General features: G+C 37.0%; 1 protein-coding gene across 1 annotated transcript; it reads right to left on the bottom strand.

Annotated features, from left to right (window-relative positions):
- Positions 1–642: 642 nt before the first annotated feature.
- On the bottom strand, positions 643–25,022 carry LOC109078327 (CD81 antigen-like). Its single transcript, XM_019093631.2, has 8 exons — positions 24,821–25,022; positions 16,002–16,116; positions 5,114–5,211; positions 4,474–4,548; positions 4,277–4,390; positions 4,068–4,154; positions 3,889–3,972; positions 643–3,770 (listed from the first exon to the last, which is right to left on the bottom strand). Exons 1-8 carry the CDS (start codon positions 24,884–24,886, stop codon positions 3,708–3,710), a joined length of 702 nt encoding a protein of 233 aa, XP_018949176.1. The 5' UTR covers positions 24,887–25,022; the 3' UTR covers positions 643–3,707.

Here is a 25,022-nt window from a genome sequence, read left to right on the forward strand (position 1 = left end):
GAGAGAGGATGGGCAAACTGTTTAGTCAACAGGCAGAATGAGGTTTGAGGGGGTTTTAATGTGATTATTTTCTGTGTATATTTAAACAGTAAGAAGATCACTGACTCATACTGTAAAGAATGCATTATTTTAGCTGATTGCTTTATCCACTTACTGCTGGAAATGAGTTGCCAAATTCCTTAGTTTCAAACAAAGGAAGGCCAAGAAGACACACCCAATGCAGCAGTCCAGCAACTCACAGAGTGGTCACTATATCCCACAACAATGAAACTAACAAATGTTTTTTGTAGTTTTACACCTTAGGTATCTATCTTTAGAGGTAATTTTTAAAAAGACACAAATGAGAATGACAAATAAATAAATAAAATACCAAAATAAATAAATAGACTTTTTTTAACAATAGAATTTATGACTGACAGCAGAAGAATGTGCTGATGCACAAAACATGAGTTACGATGGAAATAGATTCTGAATTCTCTATACAAAGAAATGTAAATTCCATTCTTTAAAAAGGGTATGACGACTCGTGTATCAGTGATATTTGATGACAACAACATTCTTATTTTTAGGAGTGAACTTTTAGATCTCTTATTTACAACCAACAAGGGAATAATGTAGACAAAAGAACAAAATGAAGAGATGTTATTTGTAAAATACATTTAATTTCTAAATATTTGAGCAACAAAACCAGACCAAAATCTATAATTGGCGTGTCAGGGTAAAGAGAGCTTGAGTTACAATTGTCTGTTTGGGTATCAGATGAGTATGAGATCCTTTCAACACAACAGTTTTATTTAGTTAATTCCATAAACAACTGTTTCACCTTCATAATATTTAATAGTTAGAAGATCATGCTCGTCTCGTCAGGACCCCCAAAATTTGTACATGCTTCAAATGAAATCACTGCATTTTTATGCAAGTACCAGAAAAAACGATATCACAATTAAAGGCATACATTGTCTTTACATGGTAATTAGTATATTATATAGCTGTACATATTACAAGACACGTTTTTAAGCATATCAGCATAGGCAATATGTGCTAACAAGACAGGGTTGCATAATGTAAAGTAGTAGTAAATCACGAATCTGGGATGAGGGCGCTTCGTGTTAGTGTGGTCTAGAAGAATAAGTACACGATAGACATGTACACAGGCATAGTAAGGGTGTAGGCAGCAGTTTTCAAAGTGAATAGTATTTGAGCGCCACCTGGTGAAGGCGACAAGATATTACAGCAACTACATCTGTGGCAGTAAAGAGTCCAATCAAGCCTGTCCTTCTGAGCTCACTGTCAACAGATATCACACATGCACATACATACACGCACCACGCAAACTCCTTGGATCTTGCAGTCAGGTGATATAATATAACACATCACAGTTATGACATAGGCGGTTCCATTGAGAATCAATCTGATTTGCTAAGTGATTAAGGGATAGGGTGTTTCATTTATAAGGCTAGTAGGTATGCATGAATTCTCTCTATGGCTTGGATCATTTTAAAGAGGGGCAGAACTTCAGTGATTGGGGCAGTGTATATACATGTGGTCCAACACTTTGAATGATGGCCATGAAAATACATTATTAAGAAAGAGATTGTAGATTGTAGTGGGCATCAGGAGCTCTAGGCTTTCGGCTTTCCACAGCAAGAATGCTGATCTAGGATCAGCTCTCTCGTCCATGTGATCTCACATATAAGAAACACAATGATCATTGATAGGTGCCGTTTCTGCCATTAAAGGAATATTCCAGGTTCAATACAATTCACAGGTTAAGTTCAATTATCATTTATGGAGTAATGTTGCAACAAAAACTAATTTTGACACTTGAAAAAATGCAAAAACCAATGCTACGGTCAGACACTTAAATTAAAAGTGAATGATGTAACTTTCTGAATTAAAAAGCAGAAATGGGCCATTTTATAAAAGCACTTACATTAATGCATCTGTTAAAGCTGGCATATTATTTGAGATGTGAAGTTGTTCTAATAATTTTAAGTTTTAAAGTCATAAAGAAAAGGCTAAAGTAAGGTTTTCAAGCTAAAATCATGTTAAACATTGAAAATTTTAATGTTTACGAATCGGCCTCATTACTTCACTTTAACCCAGATTTTTGCTGTTTTTGAAAAAAGTGGAAATATTTTTTGTGGAAATCAACATTGTGCTCCAAGTGCTGTTGACTGACATTAAAGGCTGAAATACACTACACGATTTTTGCCCCGATTTACATTCTGGAGAAGCTGACGCTAGTAGACGAAAGTCAGAGCCAGTCTGCAAATTTGAGTTGACAGATTTCAAAGAAAACCTCAGCACGTAGTGTATGATTTTTAGCTTTAGACTAGTTGGAAAATATAAAACGTTTAATACTTTGAGCTGATTTTCATTTGTCATGCGTCAGCTTGTAACAAGGCACACGTTTCTGCATGAGTTTGTTGTGATCCGAGCAGTTTTAAAGTCTGCAAGCGTATGATCCTCAGTCGTTTAGTTTCTGATGCCTTTGTTTTAAAATCTGTTCAGATTTTAAGTCGTGTAGTGTATTCCAGCCGTAACTTGTTGACCCACAGAACCCGGTATGGTGAGTGTGATTTCACCAAGTAGGCCTACAACATGTTCCTGGATCAACATTTTTGCCAATCAGGGTTTACACCCTTGTTAATCAGCTATCATTTCACACTGATTTTAGGAATAAATTATGGGTAGGGTTAGGTTTAGGGGTAGAGATTGGGTTACGTCTATATTTTTGGACAATAATGTTGATCCAAGAACATGTTTTACCTGGCAAAATCACAACGACCAACCCGGTATATAAGTTTATAAGTTTTACAACGACTGAGCTGTGTAATAAGTAATGTAGTGCTCCACAACTTAAATACGTTTAAGCCTGAAATATACTTTCCTTGTCCGAGTTCCGCACCAGCTCGCTGACAGTCTGTGTGACGTAATTTTCTTCATCAGAACTGTCCGCTAATGACAGTTCACACTGTCCGCGTGCAGCCCGAGAGATTTGAGAGCTCGGACAGCGAGCACTATCAATGGGGTGTATTTTTGAATGGTTTACGCGTTTAACTGTGCACTAGACGGAGCGGAACTCGGAAAATGAAGTATGCCTGGGTCTTTTACATTCTTAATCCTTTTACTCTCACTTCCAATAAGCACTGTATTCTGACTTTCTCTATCACCTAGCTAACACTGTTTATTTAGTGGTTTCTCAGGAAGAAACTTGAATATAGAAACAGCAGTATCAGAGAGGAAGATGGACAAGAGCGTTCAATATCAGATTCATGCTTAAGAGCCATACAGGGCTGCAAATATATACAGTTTATACATGTACATACGAAAAGAATGATATTAACCGATAGCAATAGCAGAACTAAACAGTTAACACAAAAAAACTACAAGCAAATAAATGTATCTATTCTTCATGTGATAATATACTCTGTGTGTGTGTGTGTGTGTGTGTGTGTGTAAGTCTACAGATCCCAGCTGGTCTTTACCAACTACAGCGTGAACAATAGCAGACTAGTTGTTGGTGGTTCCACGGCAACATTTGAATAAAAATGCACACAAATTGTTCTGAGACTTCAGGAACTGGATAGGTTGACTACATTAGGAAACAATGGTAGATACAAAACAAAATAGGAGATGGTAGATATAAAACAAAATCATTTTTTTGGCTAATGTTTTAAAGGTAATTATCTTGCCCCTCTGTTTCAGTAAACAGGGCTGTTCCTGATGCCGCAGCAAAGCACCATGCTGAAGATCATCTCGAAGATCTAAAAAGAAAAAAAAGAGAGTAAAATAAGGGTAAAATGTGATGCAAGTAACATCATACGCTAGTGGAATATAACTTAACACACAGGCCACAATACAAACACACTCAGACTCACTCACCATGATAACAGCAACAACCAAGGCAGCAATGCCAATCAAATAGATCTTCTCAGAGAAAAGCTCGTTGATCTTGGTGTGACAGCTCTGAAAAATGGAGAAACAGGTTATTGTCATGCTATGTAGGATAATTTGGATGAGAATACTTCAACATGAAGGTTTACTGAGGGGAGACTTAATACTTCAGGAATTGTCATGTCTTTAGGACAGCTGTCTTGGATCCACATTTGAGCAACTGACAAAATGCCTCCTTTGCCACAGCAGTGAAGCTGAAAACCAGAGATGACAGTGATTAGAAATATGTCTTTAACATCTGGACTATTATTTGGTTTGAGGGGGTTTGTGTTAGCTTGATTAATGTTGTGCTCCTCAGAATGTGAGGTCTACTTACAGTCTCATGGAAGACCTTCAAGACAGTAATGGCAGCCTGCTTTTGCTCACTGTTTGTAACAGTAAAGCCACTGTCATGCACAGAGTCATAGAAAGTGATCATCTCTTTGGAGATCTGAAAAAAAAAAGAGAAATATGCAAACAGATGTGTATGTGTCGGCTTGACACTGCGTATGCATGTGTGTCAGAGAAACTGACCTCGTCTTTGTGCATGAATCCCCAGATTCCAGCAGCAACCTCACAGGCAAACAGAATGACCAGGCAGGCAAAGAACTGTGGGAGAGAAAGAAACGGGACGTGTACTGTATATGGTCAGGAGTCTGTCACTGAATTCGTAATTAACAACAATGTGGATTCAGATTTAAATCTTATACTTTTGATACATGTTTCTGTGTAACTGACAAATATTCACTAAAATTAAATGCACCAGTTTACAACTGATGCATACAAGGGGCACAAATGTTATAACTGGTTTGAAATGCAATAAAGTTGAAGTCCCTAAATGTAAAACTATTACATTTTACACTATTTATTAATAAGGTTCTTATTAATGAGTTAACCTATGAAAGTGTATCTTAATTTACAATGGACACTAATAATTATGAGTTGCCAATGTCAATAACAGTGACAGTGACATAAGCAATAAGCTCAAGAAACATTTCTTATTACTGAAATGCTTAAAAATGGTTGTGTTTAATATTTTTATACTAAAGCCATGTAAACAGTTTGAACTGTTTTTACAGTGGGGTTTTACAGTCAATGCACTAAAATATACTTCCGGTTACTGTTTGGCATCATGTGATTTGAGGAATTTGCTGGAATTGGATTTGTTACTCACTGTTCCGAGAAGACACTGGGATTCCTGTATGGCTCCATAGCAACCAAGGAATCCAACAAACATCATCACAGCACCGACAGCAATCAAGATGTAGACACCTACAAGAAAGAAAGAAAGCATGATGTGTGTTATCATAAAGGAGATTCCAAGATCCCTAAACAAAACTAGGATCAAAGAGTGAGCTTAAAGATGTGCTTAATTACACTGAATAACCAAACTTTATTTGACGAGTCATCCAGTCGAAATGCTTTTTTTTTTTCAAATATACCGAGGGTGCAGTACTTCATCGTGACCAGCAGAAGGCACTATGTGCTCACTTTAATGGGGTGGCAAGATTACTTTGAGGTGAAGGAGAACATTTGGAAGTCATACTAACTTTTTGTTTCCATTCCCTCATTCACATAAAAAAGCCTCAAGTCAACAGCAAATCAGGATTCTTATGTAACATGACGTGCACTGGTAGAAGGAAAAAAAGAGAATGAAAAAAAGAGTTAAAGGAAGGAAGGAAAGAAAACTCCCTCTTTTGCCAGTGTTTTCATCACACAGGCTGAGTGATAGCTGCTGTAACCATAGCAACCCCAGCAGGCCATAGGGTGCAGCTGCAGTGTTTGTGTGAATGCTCAAATGGCAGCGAACAGAGAGACTGAGAAGCAGAACAGAAAATCTCACTTTTAAGAAACAATCAGGCATTCGCACACTGACATCGCTGTGACTCAGCACACAGAAAATGTGAGCATGAATTATCCTGCAACTGTATCTTTCACTGTGGCAACACTTGTTAACTCTTGCGTGTTAGCTTCTGTATATTATTTTGTACAATTTTTTTGTCCCATTGTTATTTAATGTTTTTGTTTTATTAACACCATTAGCTATATTATTTGTTCTCTCCAGCAAAATAAAATAAAACAAAACAATAATCCAATAAACCTGTTGATGTATTTATGATTACTTACCCAAAATCAAGAACAGTTTTAGGTTAACATTTTTTAAATGCATTTTCTGCATTTTTACTTCTGTTATTTGGTCATGTGGATTTTTTTTTTTTTTTTAGTTTAACATCTTTAGGCGTGGTTTCATTTCTCCAGAAATAAATAATAAAAAATACAATAAAAACAATAATCCAATTTGGCGAACTGTTCTAAAAAGCAGTTTTGTCAGGTTTAATCAATTGACTGATTCTCTTGTCAGTCACTCCATGCAGAGCAGATACTGGACATACAGCACACACGTTTTTACCTCCACAGAACCTGTTGTTTCCCTACCCAAAATCAAACCATCAGTACACAATAACTACTGCACTGTTAATGTCTGCATGCTCATGATATTGTACTTATATTGTAGGCACACTAAAAAGAACTGTTCAGCATCACCTTTTTTAAAATTACTTTAATTCCTTGCTCTGGGAGTCTTTGTTTCTCCATCTCTTCTTCAAAATCAGTTGATCTTGTCCTTCCAGCCCCCTCTATCATACTCCGGCCTTCACAAAGACACACTCTAATGCTGCTGTTAACACAAACTCATTCTCCAGAGCATAATTCAATTTTGTTTTTAAAGCATCTAAATGTCCTGCTGTCATTTACTGACTGTGCCCATTCCCTTGCAAGAGAATATTAAAAAAAAAAATCATTGCAGTGTGGGGTGATGTGGGAGGGGACTGACCGAATCCTGGTTCCATTTACTTAATTGCAGTGGGTAAGGGGCTAAAGGAACTGCCACCAGGCCATTTATCAGTCTGACAGGCCTGAATGGAGTGCTACGATGTGACTAGCATACTGAACAGCTGCATAATACACACCAACTCTCTCTGTATCACACTTTCACTTTTTCTTTTACTTCTACTTTCGAATAGCTGAGAAGACTGTAACAAGTTACTGAGTGCAAGTGAGTCTCGGAAAGAGTGTTTGAGTTCATGTGTGAGTGCAAAAAAGTTGCCAAATGCAGCTGCTATTTTCGTTTATTCGAAGAGCAGACATCTGGGTCTTGGCCAGTGAAAGAGGGAGTGAGGCAGAGAAAGAGAGAGCTGGGCATGTCACATGAGGAAGCGAGCAATGAAATTTTCGTCACGTTGACAAATAGAAAGCTGGTTGGTTTCAAAGTGACTTCTGTGTGAGCTGTGCTTCATACATCACAACACCACTGAAAATAGGCAGTTGAACCATTTAGCCTTCAAAATTTGCAGAAATTCACACCATAAGCAATTTTGGATGAGAGTGCAAAATTTCCCAAAGAGTTCATACTGTTCACGCGGAGCGAGCCATTAGAAAGCTGCTTGGTTTGAAATTAATTTCTGTGTTAGCTATGTACTACACATCGCCACACTACTGACAAGTGAAATTTTGCTGAAGTGACCACACCTTAAGGGTAAAAAGGGAATAGGAAAGTCAGGGCACATGCTGCAAACTTTAAGCACAAACAGATGATGCCAGACTTCATAGCTGAACCACAATGGAAGTAATGGTGAGAGTAAAAGCTGCAGTGAGAGAGAGTGAGAGTGAGAGAGAGAGAGAGAGAGAGAGAGAGAGAGAGAGAGAGAGAGAGAGAGAAAGGGACAAGAAGGAGGGAGGGTGGGTGGCATGTTCTCAGACAGCAGGCGGAGCTGTAGTTGGAGGAGGGGTGCTGGGATGTGTGAGCAGATTTTTCCTCTATTTTTTTTTCCTCTAGAGACTGTTTTCTGTAACTTGTGTCCTTTGCACACACTGCAACATCTTTGCCTTTGAAGGTCCAAACATGCACATTTGATTTGCTCTATTGTGTCTACACAATAAAGTAACATGGTAACCCACAGCTGTTACTGATGGAGCTGTTTCTTCTTGATCTAACCCAAGTTTTGTCGGTGTGACCGAATGTGTTCAGGTTAATCAAGTGATGTTTAATATAATTTTTAACTTCAATAAAATAAAAAAATGTAGATGTTGCCACATGAAGAACATTTTTAGGATAACATTTGTATTTTCAGTGTACACACACCAACCTCTTTCTCTGCTTTTGTGTTAAAATGCTTAAACATCAATCATTAATTGTGATATTTATCAAACTAGCCTACAAACGCTATTTTTGTATCATCTCGTCAGTAAAGCCAGTTCTGTGATTAGTAATAAATCTCCATCCAGTGGTAATTTTGGCAGGCATTTTTGAGTTAGTCTTAGTCAGGGACGCACATTTTGAAGGACAATAGCCTATAGGATGCATTTTGAACGTCCGGTGGTCCTCAAATAATATTATAGTCCAGTCTCGTCTAGTTAATGAAGACGCGGCATAAATTTCGTCATAATTTCGTCATCAGATATTATTTTTAGCTCGTCAACCTCTCATCTTAGTCACAGAAAAAAGTTCGTTAACAAATATTTTTCGTCGTTGTCTTCGTTAACGAAATTAACACTGTCTCCATCACATGCGTTCAGACGGAGTGTCATTTACTACACAGAGCCATTGTTCACTGACAAGCTATGCATGTCACGCAAGTTACTGACAAGATGCACATGACAATCGGCATTCTCATCTTGGTTCCTAAATCTTTTTTTAAGACACTCATTAACGGTATTATTTGATGGAATGATATCCAGAAACTATGACAGTAACTACTACAGTGCAAGGAGAAAGTTGGAAAACTGGCTTCATTAATACTCTCCTTTCACAAAAGAAAAAACAAGCCATTCTTATGGAAAAGCAAAGCATTAGAACAATTAATACTAACTTGAAATAAATTTTTGGTCTGTAAGCCTGAAAATAACTGGTAGATCCTGGTGATAGGTACACAAATGTATGCAGGGCTGCAACTAAAAAAAACTACAATTACTCACATTAAGTAAAATTTTAAAAGATTAAATATTATCAAAATAATAATAAATTGAATCAAAAATCAATGGCAGCAGCCACTTACATATTTTCTTAGCGACAGATTCTATTTACACTAAGTGAAAATAGTAGTATTTTCTTAGCGATATGTTATTTACACCAAGTGCAAATAGGATAGCTATAGAATTATTTATACCATGATAAAATGCTATTTATACTACTTGTTTCAAATAGTGGCAATTATCTGCATCTCAATATTGTAGTAAATTAAAACAGTATGCAATAATAATGTATTGAATGTAATTCAAATTAAAAAATTAATGCCACCTTATTGGGACAATAAAGCCCTCCCTACACATACCCTAACCCTACCCGATACTTTATTTTCAACTTTTCTATCATTTCCTTCATTTTTATTGAAAATAAATGCCTTTCTGATGCGATATGAGATTTGAAAATGGAGAAAAAAAAGTTTCTGGCAAAAGGCAGATTCAAACTCAGGTCGATCGCATCAAAACAACTACACTCTCTTCATGTTTATATTTGTATCTATTAGGGGTGGAATGGTACACAGATGTCGGTACGTACCTCGGTTCGGTACGTACCTCGGTTTCAGGGGTCACAGTTCGATACGATTTCGGTACAACAGGGAAAAAACCCCCAAATCTACTATGCTCGGATTCTTTTAATTTATTTTGAACAGACAGTAGTACAAGTTTAAAAAAAATCCACCTGGATGTGAAAATACTTAATATTATTACATTATGTTATATATATATTTTAGTTTATTTTGAACAGACAGTAGTAATAATAAAATGGAAAGACTTAAAAGCACATGAAAATTATACATTCCGTCATCTGTCTGTAAAATGGAAAAGTTTACAGATAAACAAGGGAAAAAATCAGTGCGACACGTAACGTAGCCTATACATTCTGAGTTTCAGTTCTTTTTTGTGACAGGCTTAATTTGTTCACAGAATGGGAACTCAAATGGCAGAAAGCAACATCATGTTTGTTTTCTTTATTTTACAAAAGCACAATGTTTTGTTTTTATTGTGAGTGTACACAAATAAAGCAGACCTTTATACAGTGATGCTTTATTAATAAGACTTAAGTTATCAGTGTAAAACAGGACTGGGACCACAGAAAATTCCTTAATGTTGAGCCTTATGATTAGTTGGCAATTTTGTGGACCCAGTCAGCCAATAAAGCTAGAAGAAACACTAATGGTATTAATGTCACATTTGTTTGAGTCCTGAATCCAGTCTTATCCAAACTGTAGTGTTTAAGTACAGCAGCTGTCACTCATCTAATTAAGTTGCTATGGATACACCCCTCCCCTGCCATAATGGAATAATTGAGTCACCCGGGCCAGTTTCATTACCCTTCACACTCAGTAGCAGGCACTGACCACACCCCACCATGAGGCTTACACAGTGGCTGCGGGGAATTACTCAAGAAAAGAGAAGAAAAGGGAAAAATTCTCAAATGTTTGTACAAAAAAAAACAATTATGAGTCTTTGGATGTTTTTAGTCAAAGAGTTTATGTTCACCTGAGGATGTTTCTAGAACATAATCATGAGTAGTAAATATCACAACACTGATTTACGGAAATGAATGATTGACTATTTAATATTTATGAGTGCTTATTCTTTAATCGCATACTATATTGTAGCTATAAGATTAAGGGGTGACTTTTAAAGAGACTAGTAAAGCAAGCACAATTCTATTCAGAGCAAAAAGCTTCCCCACCTGGAGCCGTCCACCACTGATTCACTTGTGTTTTCTCACATTACACTCCATAAAGAGCAAGACAGGGTGTGTAGAGCTGCTGGCTGCAGGCCATTTCCTCACATTAAGATGTTGAGAGCTGTAATGTTTCATCTGCAGCTCCTTACATAGCATCTTTGCACTTTGCAGACAGACAATAGATCACAGAATACTTGTTCTGTTTCAACCTGAGTTCTAAATTGTATTCTGTCATTCATCATTTGCATTGCGTCATTCCCTTAAATCTCTATTTCACTATTCTGCCAAGTGCATGTCATATCATGGTAAACAACTATTGAATTTGCTGATTCTCTGGCTTTGCTTTCAGATCTGCTACTTTACAGAACTAAGCAGCTGTATTTTGTTTTCTGACAGTATTCTTTATTAGGTTTCCACGTGTTAGGATAACCCCCCGCCCCGGACAACTGCCACTCCCATGGTGCTTGAGCCCTCAGCTGTTCCCAGACATCATGCAGGCCACCCGCTGGGCTTTTATAATAGGGGCTGTGTCCTGCTGAAGCACTAGTGCTTGATGGTCAAAAGGTTAAGGCCCTGATATACTAATGACAAAGTTCTTTTTTGTTAATTTTTTTTTTGACTCAGAGGGGTAAAAAGAAGTTTGAAATACCTGAGCAGCAGTATACTTTTAGCGACCAATGGTAGCTATGGAAAGTTTGCTTTGGCAAGCTGTTTTGAACTCCGGAAAAAAAAAAACTATAAACAAACTTAGTTTTGGCCTGGATTTTGTTCGAAATGCCACAACATTTCTTCTTCTGAAAAAAAAAAAAAAAAAAAAAAAAAAAACTGACATCTTAAAAAAAAACGACATTATCTGAAATTTTACTTTTTTCTTTTGTTGTCTCTATATTTTGGCTTTATCTGTATATTTTCCAGCTAATATTCAAAATAAAAATTTTATTAACATTGTATTTTTATGAATTAAGAAAATGTTAGTTTATTAAGAAATACATATACTACCATTCAGTTTTTAAAAATTCACCAAGGTTGCTTTCATTAGATCAAAATATATTATTTTAATATAATTTACAATGTAATATATTCTAATATGCTGATTTGGTGCTCAAGAAACATTTCTTATTTTTATAAATGTTGAAAAAAGTTGTACTGCTTAATATTTTTGTGAAAATCTTGATACAATTTTTTTTCGGGATTGTTTAATGAATAAAAAGTTCAAAAGAACAGGTTGAAATAAAAATCTTTTGTAACATTATTAATGTATGTGACATGTTCATAGAATTATTTTGTGAGATGAAGTACCAAGTGGCCAAAAGTGTTGGCAGTGACATAAATTTTGTGTTTTGCCAAGTTTGCAGCTTAAGCTGTTATGGTGTTCAATCACATTGTTTCTAGATTATTGTGTAGAGAGATCAGATGCATTTATATAATTGCTAAAAGCTTTATTGGCCAAAAAAATTAACTTTTCACACACACACACAAAAAAATGTCTCCTCCTAAGGAGTCAGGTCCCCCGGATCTCAATCCCATAGAGAACCTGTGGTCAGTCCTCAAAAGGCGAGTGGACAATCAGAAGCCCACAAATTGTGATCAACACCAAGAACTAATAAGGCAAGAATGGATCACCATCAGTCAGGATTTGGCCCAGAAGCTAATATCCAGCATGCCAGAGTGAATCGCAGAGGTTATGAAGAACAAGGGTCAACACTGTAAATATTGACTCATTATATATATTTTTTTGCCAATAAAAGTCTTTAAAACTTATGATATGCTTATCATTGTTTTTCAGTATACCATAGAAACATCATTTACAAATACTGAAGCAAAACACAAAATTTATGTCACTGCCAAAACTTTTGGCCCTGACTGTATATATTTAAACTATATTTGATTTTTGAAATTGAAATTGATTGCTGTTCATGATTGAGGACTCAAGCTCTAACTCCCCTGAACTTAAACATGAATCAGTAATTTAATTGACACAAAGGTGGAGATGGGGTGGTGATGGGATGCCTGAAGAATTGTCACTGGAGTGAGTTAAGCAGCCATTTATGCATGCTTATTCATGCATAGTGACTGGCAGGATTAGATAAACATGCTACTCGCAAACCTTTGTTTAAAACTCTTATAAACTACAATTAGCTTGTGATTAATAGTGGTTCAAAATGAGTTTCAAATGATATGAAACACAAATATTTTGTTTCAAGCAACCCAGCGAGGGGTGTTAGCAGTACTGTAAAAGCTATATTCACTTATACACACATGCACATAAACACACATGTACATGCACATAAACACACAGTTAGTTACGTCTGTAACCATCCAGCCTTAAATGTTTAGGAAATACTTAACATGACTCACTGGGAATTTCACATTTTCCAAACCCTTAGCAGGGCCACATGTATTAAACTCCTCCCTTCAGCACACATAGCTGCAAAAATATCTCCAACTGAGCAAAACAGAGATAATATTCTGCATTCCAGAAGAAAGAAAAAATGAGTGTGTTATGTGTATGATGGGGGTAGGGGATTGGGAAAGTGGCACAGAGAAAAAGAACATATAGTACAAACCCTGTGTAATTGTGTCTTTTAAACTAGATTTTCCTGTTTCCATTAGTTATATGCTCATTAACAAACATGTAGAAAATACTAGGTTTCACTTTTGGATGAGTGTGAGCCATGTATTCTCCATAAAGCAGGCAAGGTAAACTAGCTGAAAAACTCTGGCAAGCCTTAAACACCAATGGATAAGAGAGGAAAGGGGTCACAGATCTAAATATTTTTTTGGATAAGCAAGAAAAAAAAAATATTTAAAGCACAATGACAATTTTTTGTGTACATACATGTACAGGCCTATGCAACTCAGTATTTCCGTTCTGTCTGAAACACGTCTCTATATGCTTGAGTGCGCTTTGATTGTGTGCGAGAACAGTGCGTGAGTTTGGAATTGAACTCTCGTTCGTTTCTTATTCTTGTGGTTTAAAATTGCTTGAATGTGTAAATTGGCAAATTAATCTGCGAATCACATCTGTGCCAAACAGTATAGGGTTTTATCCATACGTAAAAACGGATCAACTGCGATCCATTTAAGCCCTAATATGTGACAGATCAGAGCAGAAAAGATCTTTCATTTACTTATTTAACATGAAATCGTCCAATTGCTACTCCATATCAATCGCATACAACGAACATACTGAATAATAAGAACAATCATTAACACGCAATAAATAACAGTGTCATATCTATACACATTTTTCGCAGGACGTTCTTGCGACCCGGTAGCAATTCATCCACAGTCTAGTAGTGGGTGCTTCCTGGGGGACTTTTGGCCAACATGACTCAACTATGTCAAGCCAGCCTTGGTGGTGCCATATTTAAATCAGCATAACTTGCAATAAGAATAATAATAAGCACAATGTTGCAATGTTGCAAGGCATTAAAAGTTCTCTAGAAAAAATGTCATTAAAATGGCAAAAAGATGAATAAACTATTCCTTTAAATACTTTTTGTTGACACTTCAGCTACAGATAAGAGATTTCTCTCTTGAAATCCAGGCCTCAGTAAGGTCTTATAATAGCTTTGACATGAACTGGAGAATTGTTTACCCACTTGTTAACCTCTGTGCCTTGACAGGCACAAGGCCTTCCTGAATAAACAAAATGCTTTTTACAGTCACCATCAGAAATAGCCCACTTGTGCATCTGTAAGAGCCCTTGACACTAACTTCTGACCTCCCAAATGTCCAGGTGGACCATCCAATCAGTTTTCCATGGAAGTCAAGTGATCTACAGATTTGTATTTGGAAAATCACTGAACCATCTATACTGTTGTGGAAACTAAAGTGCAAAACTTTTAAACCTTCTACACGGACACAAACCCTTACCAAAAAGTAGTATACTTCAAGTTTATTTTATTAAGTATACTTAAGTAAAGTTCAAGTATATTTAGACTTTTTGTAAGTATAAGTCAAGTATACTTCAATGTCATTTTAAGTATATTTCTGAGAAGTAGATAAAGCCCATTTCTGAGAAGTACATAAAAAGTAAACTTAAAGCATACTTTCCTATTTTTAGTTTAAAAGAAGTATACTAATAGCAAACTTGAATAAACTTCTTTTTCTTAAGGGAAACCATCAGCTAGTTAACCATAAGTTAAAAGTTAGGATTTCTTCTGTTTTGTGGTTCAACTGACTTCCCTTGTGGGTGAAATTGCTAAATTAATTTGGGTGCGAGTCACTGCTGGGTCCACTGCTCCTCACAAATACAGTTATCCAGTGAGCTAAATATTTATTGAGCAAAAGTTCTCTTCCTTTTTTTATTTCCTTTAACACACATACTGTATAAATGTAATAAAATGGATCTTTGTGCCACTTAAAAACAAAGGAAATAAAAAAAATGCAATAGGAATCAACGGTCAAGAGCAGCAGGGGGAGTCGTGGCCTAATGGTTAGAGAGTCGGACTCCCAATCGAAGGGTTGTGAGTTCGAGTCTCGGGCCGGCAGGAATTGTGGGTGGGGGGAGTGCATGTACAGTTCTCTCTCCACCTTCAATACCACGACTTAGGTGCCCTTGAGCAAGGCATCGAACCCCCAACTGCTCCCCCGGGCGCCGCAGCATAAAAAAATGGCTGCCCACTGCTCCGGGTGTTGTGTGTTCACAGTGTGTGTTTGTGTTCACTGCTCTGTGTGTGTGCACTTCGGATGGGTTAAATGCAGAGCACTAATTCTGAGTATGGGTCACCATACTTGGCTGAATGTCACGTCACTTTCACTTTCACTTTCATCTGTGTTTAACACTGCTGTGTTTATTCTTAGTGGCAGTGTGCCTGTTCACTCACTGAAAATACTGGAACTAGTGATGCACAGAACTGAAACTGAGAACAGTAAGTAACTTTAGGTACTAGGTGATAAATTAAACAATTCCTAGTAAAGTTCTTCGGCAACGAGCTGCCTCTCAATATTTCAGCTGAACAAATTTTACATATTGCTATTCGCATCATTTATAGTCTAAATGAAGTGTGACAATGATTTCAGCACTCCAAAACCATTTAGCCAAAACTGAAAAATCTTATTTTTTCCCCAAAAATATTTTCAGTTGCCAAAATTTCAGTGCATTGCTAATTAGAACATGCTTACCACCCATAGGAAAAACTGAGAACACAGTTAATCCTGGTTAATGTATTCAAATTATTCATACGAGACTTTGTTAAAGTCAAGTCACTTTATGTGACCACATAAAGCGGTAGGATTTCAGACTGGGTTCAGAGACTGAGGAATGAGAGATGGAAAATAAATGAGACGCAATGAGAAAAGAGGATAATAAGGGTAAATGGAGAAACTGATATCTTACTGATGTAGAAGGTGCTGGGTGGTTCTGTGCCCTCATACTTCAGCTCGAGAAGACTGCTTGTTTTATTGTCATGACGAAGCCAGAGTGAAACCCCCAAGATTACACAACCAGCAAGCTAAAAAAAAAACACACAGAGAGAAAGAAATGCTTTAACACATTTGGTCGCACTGTTATTAATGACACAAACGAAACCAGCAAGTTTTTAAGCTTTCACATATTTCAACAAATTTCTTCCTCATCTTGACTCTTAAAGTGGTGTGTGGATGCATTTTGTCAGTCTCCTTGCATCTATTTCTTGTAGTCTGCTTATTTTCCATTCAACAAAGAGAAAGAGAGACACGTTCTGTGAGGTGGGGGAGAGAGGGATCTTGTTACAGACCCCATCTAGAGGCCCACAGTGCTGAGGGTTAAGAATATCAAAACATCACTGTACGCCTAAGCAGTATGGTTGAGTCCGCTTTTCTCTTCACATGGCTCACAGTGATGAGAATTCATTTGAGTGAGGCTCATAAACACATGGCACATTCACGAGAGAGTGTGCTCACAGACTCTTGTGGCTAAGGGGAGTAAAGGGGGGAAAAGAAAAGAGGGAGATGCGGGAAAGTTTGGGGTGGGGGAGGGGCGACTGCGTGAAAAGCAGCAGGGTTATTTGGCTTTATTTATGCAGCTTTATTTACAGTGAAATCACTGTCAAATCAGATAAGAGCTGGGCCCTGTGAGAGCAGCTGGATCTCGTCAGGAATGCGTTGTGGAGAAATGCAGTGTGCAGATAAAGAGCACTAGTGACCACAAAGAACCTGGTTGGTGCCGTTAGAAGCAAAAGAGATCCAGCTACACCACACAGGGGAGAGTACCGGGAATGTGAGACAGAGCAAAACCATTAGTAGGAATGATGGGACGGGCAAAACGCTCAGCTCTGGCTGTGAAAACAAAGAACTCGTACTTACTTCCTTTCCATTCTCTCGCTCTGTTCCCCTTTCAGTCAAGAATCCAACACTCGCACCAGTTCATCTGTGAACAGCTGCATCGCCACAGCTATTTACCCCAGGTCAAACTAAAAGGCATTAGTTGGTGCGGTTCTTACACACCACATTCCCCATAAAGGATCATGAGAGAAGCGCTGAGCACTTTCTCTTCTGTCTAAATGCTTTTTCCCATGGTCATTGGTCTTTCACACCTGTTCATGTAAAAAGAAACCACAGCCCTCTTCTACAAAATCAAGACAGAGGATTTTGAGCATTTATAACAATTGTTATCAGTAGGGATGGGTATCATTAAGGTTTTAACAGTATTACTACTCTTACCGATACTGCTTATCGATCTGGTACTTTAACGGTATACTTATCGGTACTTTTTGTATCATATATATATGAGACACAAATTAAGAGCTGAATTAACATTGCTTTATATTCTGAAATGTAAAATAAATATTTAATGAAATGAATATAAAACATCTATTTGTAAATGCACCAGTGTGCAGTAGGGTTAGGAATCGCAGGGTAAGAATCACCATACATGGCTCACGATACGAAAATATCACGAATACAGCGATTATGCGATAATCAATATATTGCTAAACAATCCTATAACAATACATCACGATATCTGTCTAACTATGAAAACAAAATGCCTGTGAAAAGATTAAGTGCAAGTTTTCTCTCTTTATTCAAGTCAAACTTATAGAAAACAGCACAAAAAGTTCTGTAAATCAAATTTAACATGTTAAGTAAATTAATCATTTTATTCTTGGACTTATTAAATGCTTACACATTTCTTTGTGTGTAAAACCAACACATTTAACTGCTTATCAACTTTTATTATTATAATATTATTATTAACTTATCACGATAAATGTCAAATCTTTATTTCTTTCAAGTTTAAAGCCAGATTTTTGCTCCAAAGTGAAAGAAACCAGAGCATTAATTTTTCTTTAAATAAATATCTAAATAGAAAAATTAATTTCTTAGTTTCTGCATGTTCTAATGAGTGATATTGTTTCAAATCAAGAAACAGGTTTGGGTTGCCTGATATTATTAATATCACTTTTTTGTCTCTTAGAAATGCACATTTTATAGTAGCCTGAGTTAGGATGCAGAGGTTAATATTTGTTCATTAACAAAATCAAATATTTTTTTTTTTTTTTTTTTAATTAAGCATTGGTCTCCCATAGTAACATACATTTAAAGGGGTCATATGGTGTTGCTAAAAAGAACATTATGTTGTGTATTTGGTGTAATGCAATGTGTTTATGTGGTTTAAGGTTCAAAAAACACATAATTTTCCACACACTGTACATTATTGTTTTTCCTCTATGCCCCACCTTTCTGAAACACGTACATTTTTACAAAGCTCATCATTCTGAAAAGCGAGGTGTACACTGATTGGCCAGTTATCCAGTGAGTTGTGATTGGCTGAATACCTCAAGCGTTTGATGGAAATGTTACGCCCCTTACCATACTGTGATGCTCTGTGTCCCGGTGCGATGAGACAAAAACAATAAAACTCATTACAAATGAGGCATTTGTTGCATCCAGTTGAGACATAATTACTGATTATAATGACTTATACTGTCTTTTTACACGTTGTGTTGCGTATCACGCCACACTCTACACTGCTCAAAACTCGCATTTGAATCATCAGTAGCAAATTCTTTAAATATAAAAAATTTACTTATAGACTGTGAGTCAGAAGCGCCAGACTGTCCTTGCAAAGTTGGAATTGCCCCACATTATAGAAACAGACAATGGCATTGTAGGCTACTCTTCCAGGAAACAGTCCTCGTCCTCTGTAAACTGCGCTGCACACATCTGAATATTTGGGTTGAACTGTTCTGGAACAGTGTTGTAGATACAACTTAAATACTAATTTTTAGTTGTGTCCTCTTTTGGAAGACCAAACAAAGTAGTTTCGCTTTCACAACGAAACACTCAGCGTCTCCACGACATGGCGGCGGCGGCAACAGCAAGAATCAATTCTTTTGAATGGAAAATTCTTTCTTTGTGTGAACATTTGGGCAACGTTATACAAATCTTCCCACATTGTGACGTAGAGATGTGGGGGCGTGTTAGAATGAGCCGTTTTAGGTAGGGGTGGTTGACTCTTAACTTTTATAAAGAATATCTCTTTGGATTTGAGACTTTAGTCTTTTACAACTTTACAGATCTTCTTTATGCACCAAGAGCTTGTAACACTCCAAAGAGAAGGGTTTCGGTACCCATCCCTAGTTATCAGTAGGGCTGGGTGGTATATCGAGTTTGTACGATATATTGATATATATATTGATATATTTTTTATACGGTATGAGGCAATACCGGTTATATCGATATATAGTAGTTTGATACGAGCGCATCTGAAAATATAGCAAAGGACACAGACTGAGCTGCTGCGGAGAAAGTGCATCAACCAGTTTGTTCTAAACATTATATTATATATTTCGTTACGTATAGTTTAAAGTGGCTCGCCCTGCCAGATGCTCTGACAGAAAGGCTGCATGTGCTGCTGACGGAGATGCTGCTCGCGCTGTTTAATGTGTTTGAGATGTGGCGTTTTCCTTAATGCAATACTTACATTTCACTGGTATACTCACTGTTTGCAAATGTAATAATGTCATGCAAATATTTCCATTTTGCTGCCAGAAATGTATAAGCCCTCTGCTTTGTGATTCTCCGCTAAGCTTCACAGACTTAATTTAGAATGAGCGCCGCTGTGTTCATGCGCGCCAAACAGATTGAGCGCAATGATAGCAGGAGCACTATAATTCTAAATAAAATATACATTTTGCTGAAATATTTGTAGTTGGACAATAAATGTGATGTAGATTTTTAAACAAACAAGTAAGTGTATTAAAAATGTAGAAAATGCTGAGCTATATCGTAAATCGCTATTCAGCCCAAAAATACAGAGATATTAATTTTTGCTCATATCACCCAGCCCTAGTTATCAGTAACTGAAATGAAAACTATTAATTGAATGGACAAATACATACAAAAGTATGACAAAATACTAATACGAAAAACTCCATCTCACTTTCACCTCCAACTCTAAAATCGTCTGACAGTGTTGTTTTAATTGTTTTTGTAAATGGCTTTTGACTTTCATTGCACGTTTGCTTTGTAAACACTGAGTTGGCCCTTCCACCTATGTCACACGTGACCTTCCCAACGTGACTATGTAATGCGTAATGTGGAGCTAGTGCAAGATGAGCCTTTGTGGTTAAAAAGTAGCCTATACACATTTTAATTTTTTTAAGAAAATGACAGATCATTTTGCTAGATACGACCCTTTTTCCTCAGCTGGGATCATGCAGAGCCCTTTAAAGCTGCATTGAAACTGCAATTTGGACCTTCAGCCTGTTGGCTATCATTTAAGTCCATTATATGGAGTAAAATCCTGGAATGTTTCCCTCAGAAACCTTAATTTCTTTGTGACTGAAGAAAGAAAGACAAGAACATCTTGGATGTCATGGGGGTGAGTAAATTATCAGGAAATGTTTATTCTGGAAGTGAACTAATTCCTTTAATTTGTCTAAGCTTGTGCATTAGCATGCTGGATATTGTGTGAGGCTGTTTATCTATAAACAATTTCTGAAAAAGGAACCTTCTCTCCAGCTAAAAACAGGGGAGAAAAACCTTTTCCACAGAGGGTAAAAGAGTGAGAGAAAGAGTTCCTTCCATTTCTCTTTCTGTCTTTCTCACTCTCTCCAAAGGCTAGATAGGCCCATTCCAGACAGCCTGCTGCTTAGCAACTGAGTAAACAGAGGGCCAGCCAAAGGGAGAGGTTTTAAAATGATGGTTCATGGAGAAGTTCTGTCACTTCAAGCAACCTGTCTTCAGTGGATTCCACATTACATATATTCACTTATAATGAGTTCGGGAATATCTGAGTAAACAGAAATTCCCCTAAGCACCAGAGTTTCCAGTTGACCAGAGGTGTCAGGGGGAGTTATAACCAAAATAAGCCATAATTATTGTGGGGCGATCTGGGGGCATTCTCCTTTCTCAGTTTCCATACTTTAACTGAATTTATGTAGGAAAAAGCATGAAATGCAATTTATTTTGCAGAGCCTTAACACAAGGATTAATTTATTAATAATCTATTTGTCTTACAGGATATTTGGCCCTATTACAATCTATTACAGGCAATAATATGGAAATCCACGCTATAATACTTTTAAATTAAAGCTGAGTATGCTCATAAAAATTTTTACTGGTTGAATTACAACCTTTTCTGTTATTTAATTGTGAATTTTAAAAACAATAAATGGCCTATTTACACAGAAAAAGCATGGACAGTGACTAATCAATCATTGCAGAACTGACAATCACAAAATGTTGGTGGTAAAAGGCTACGGTTAAAACTGTGGTATGAACAGCAAGCTAAAAAAACACTTTAGCTGAGTGCAAACAGATAATCCTAAATCGGCATGAAACTGCAATTGCAATCTTTTATCTTTATTTTCTATTGTGACTTTTATCTAGGTGACAAAGCTTCTCGAACGAGAAAAAAAATGGATGGGATTTGATTTTATCTACTGGGAAATGATTGGATAGTTTGCTAACTACTTAAATTATTTCATGTGAGTGACAGGTTGTTGGAGTGAAATTAGACAACCTTACTGCCCCGACCTCATGGCAATGTATATAATGTTGTTGTGAGAAGACGGGCACATTAATGTTTTTGACTAAAATTAAGAGGGCTCATAATTTATCTGAAAAAAGATGTGCACAGATAAATTATTTATAATAAACACTGTAACATTCCATTAAAAAATGGTATGCAACTATTTAATTATGAATGGCAAACTCACTTAGAAAACGTATATGTAACATTTCATATTATTACACAAAATCTAATGTCATCAAAGCAGAAACTACAGAGTGTGATTGACAACACAACTAGGAAGTGACTGACTCGAGACAAACCCAAAAGAGCAGTAAGGGAAGGTAAGTAGTCAGTGTGCAGATATACATTTACATTTATGCTTTTGGTAGACATTTTTGTGTGACTAACTTTACAATTAGGATGTACATTTTAACTCACTGAGAATCAAAACATTGGCTTTGGTGTTATCTGAGATGAGCACTGAGATGAGTTACCCACTGAGATGATCATCATCACCACAAACATGTACAAAAATGGGGTTTAAGCTTGATTACATAAAACCTGAGCGTATCAGCTGTAGCATCTGTAACGTGTTTTCAGGGAAACACAAGAACATACAATTTTTTTAAACTAATTACATATGTCAACAATCTAGTTCTCATGCTTAAATTATCTGCAGTCTGGTCAACAGTGTTTTAGATTTTATTTTCCCCAAGGGTTTTACTGGATTTCTGCAGAGCAAAACATCAATATTTTGAGAATTACCTTACTGATAGGGAAGGAAGTATGACCCTGAGGGGAAGAATAATATCGGACAGTCACAAGGTTTATGCAAATACACAAATATAATTATTCTGAATTATAATAATAGCCTAAATAGAAGTAATAAGTAGGCACTTATTTCAGAACAACACACACTTCCTTAAATGCATGAGGCTGAATGTTGAAATTTGCATGTACTGTAACAGCAAGCCCATGTAAACTATCCATTTACTAGGAATAATTACTATACACAACCAAAGACCATATTAATAAACCATACATCATTAGTTTTAGTAACCATTTTGCTTAAAAGACATATAGTAGCCCTCAAAATATACATAAAGCTATTTAACTATGAACCATAAAGCGTTCCTCTGATCAGCTTGATCTTGAAGTAGCAGATTTATTAAAGAATTTTTCTTTATTACAATTAACTCTATTTCTAGGTTACTCGTCACAGGAAGCCAGCTATGAACTATTTTTTCATCTTTTATGCGTTGGTTGCCAAGGTAAACCAGTAGAGGCCAATGCCATGGATAGAGTATACGAAAAATATTTTGCACCATGTTGCTTAATATTTCCTGCAACATGAAGAAATTAGTATCCGTCCTCCCACACACACACAGTTATCAGCCTGTGTAAGGGTCTTAAAGTCAGAGCCCCCTTCTCACACATCTCCCTTCTGTTGCCAGCAGTCTGGTGTGGCTTCTATTTTTGGCCAATGACCCAGTCTGAGGTGGTTGTAGAATACTTGACATTTCAAAGCATGAGGCTCAGATGTAGAAGGCCCAGACCTTCTGTCAACCCCCCGCACCCATTTTCTATTAACCACAATGTACTGTCAAACTCATCCTATGGGCTTGGCGATGGACTCTTAGATCTAACACCCTCTTTATAGGTATTTTTCCACCACCATCTCTCTGGGTCAGTTCTCAAAGCAAAATTCCTCAAGTTAGGAAGCCATCATGCTGTTTTGCCATGTTCATTGACACAAGAGGGGTCTCACCACCTGTTGGGCCTGTAGAGAAATCAGCATGGGTGTTAAACCCATTAGCCAGCGGGAAAATATGCCTCTGCTTTATGGTGAAGTTGGTTTCTTGTTTCGCCACAAGGTTCATATTGGCTTTAACAATTAGTGTCTCAATGTGCCTAATGGCCCGTTCACATCGTGAACGATAAGTACAAAGATAACTGTATTTGCATACACATCAACGGACAATCTGTTCATTCTAACGCACACTGTTAATAGGTTGTCCACTGCTTTAAATGCTCAAGCTCTTTAATATTGGGTGGGGGAAAAAAAAACATTATGAAAGTTATTCCAGCGATATTGTGTCATTACTGTTAAAGCTGTTGAGTGGACTTTACAAATGGACGTAAGCTGCGTCCGAAATTGCATACTTCCCTACTAGGCGAAAATTTATTTCTCAGACAATGTACTCAGACACCATTTTGGACGTGCCGATAGTTATCATTCTTGGTGTGTACGGGATTAAACACTGCAACTATACTGTTCATGATGCACTTTCTGGAAAGAAGAGTTTAGTTTTAGCACTTATCATTTAGAACTCATCCTGTGATACTTTCTTACATAATTATCAATGCAGTACCACAATGCTCTTTTTATTTCTTTGGTATTGAAATCATCTACCAAGAGACTAATTTGTATCAACCAGATTTTAAGAAGACACTGTAAATGCTTGACTAACAATTTAGAAAGTGCTGTAAATAAGACATAAACCGGAGCACTGTACACTTTAAAGAAATCCATTCTGATTGATATCTAGCTAGACTGTTTAGTAAGAGTAACGTTAAATACCTAAAAGCTAACGAGCCAGAGAACCCACTTTGAAATTAAAGAAGGAGCGTGACTAGTACACATGACTAATATAACTATTACACACTGGCATGATGAAATAAAACTCTCAACAGGGTTTGGCTGGGTGGAATATTTTATTGCCATTGACTTTTCCAGGTTCTATTCCAAACTACAGCGAGTGGTAGGGAGCAGACAACACCAATTTTATTACTGCGCTACTTTGTTAATTCATTGTGTCGCCGAGTGTGAAATGTTAAAGCATTAATAGTAGCGTAGTTTTGAGGAATTAAAAACATAAGGAAAAGAAAATAGTAAGTTTGACGGGTATAATAAACATGAGACTAGCCTTTGTGGGGAGTTTTAATAGTCGAGAGCTGTAATGAAATCTTTTTGCTGGACTCCTCGCCCCTCGTCCGTTATTTTATTTGTTTTCGTCATTAAAACTATTTAATCTGAGGTGAATTAGTCATAGCAGAAGTTAAAGGACCATCTTCGTTTCAGTCCTCAGCGGCGCAGGTTAATTTCTGTTCTTGACGGATGAACACATCAAGGCTAAACAAACCTCTTAGTACAGAAATCCAACGGCGGTTTCTCAGGCCACACGCAGGACCTTCGCATAAAATGAACGACCACTTACCCAGAAGATGAAATTGAAGAAGAAGAGCAGGTATTTGATGCATTTCGTGCAGCCTTCCACGCCCATGGTGTCGGTTTCTGAAGGATGTGTTTAAAGCCGGGAGTGTCTCGATGTAGCAGCCGTTATGCAGCGCTCGCGCAGACTGAACTCCAATCCCCGTCTGTGTTACTGCTGCTTGATTCAGTCGACTTGAAGAAAAAAA

This window comes from Cyprinus carpio, chromosome A7 (genome assembly GCF_018340385.1).
Source record: "Cyprinus carpio isolate SPL01 chromosome A7, ASM1834038v1, whole genome shotgun sequence".
In the NCBI taxonomy this organism is placed as follows: domain Eukaryota; kingdom Metazoa; phylum Chordata; class Actinopteri; order Cypriniformes; family Cyprinidae; genus Cyprinus; species Cyprinus carpio.

Excerpts from the sequence above, each read along its gene's own strand:
- LOC109078327 (XM_019093631.2), bottom strand. The coding sequence starts at position 24,886 with ATGGGCGTGGAAGGCTGCACGAAATGCATCAAATACCTGCTCTTCTTC. Across the intron at positions 16,117-24,820 it reads TCTTCAATTTCATCTTCTGG|CTTGCTGGTTGTGTAATCTT; the intron begins GTAAGTGGTCGT and ends TTTTTTTTTTAG. Across the intron at positions 5,212-16,001 it reads ACCCAGCACCTTCTACATCA|GTGTCTACATCTTGATTGCT; the intron begins GTAAGATATCAG and ends TCTTTCTTGTAG.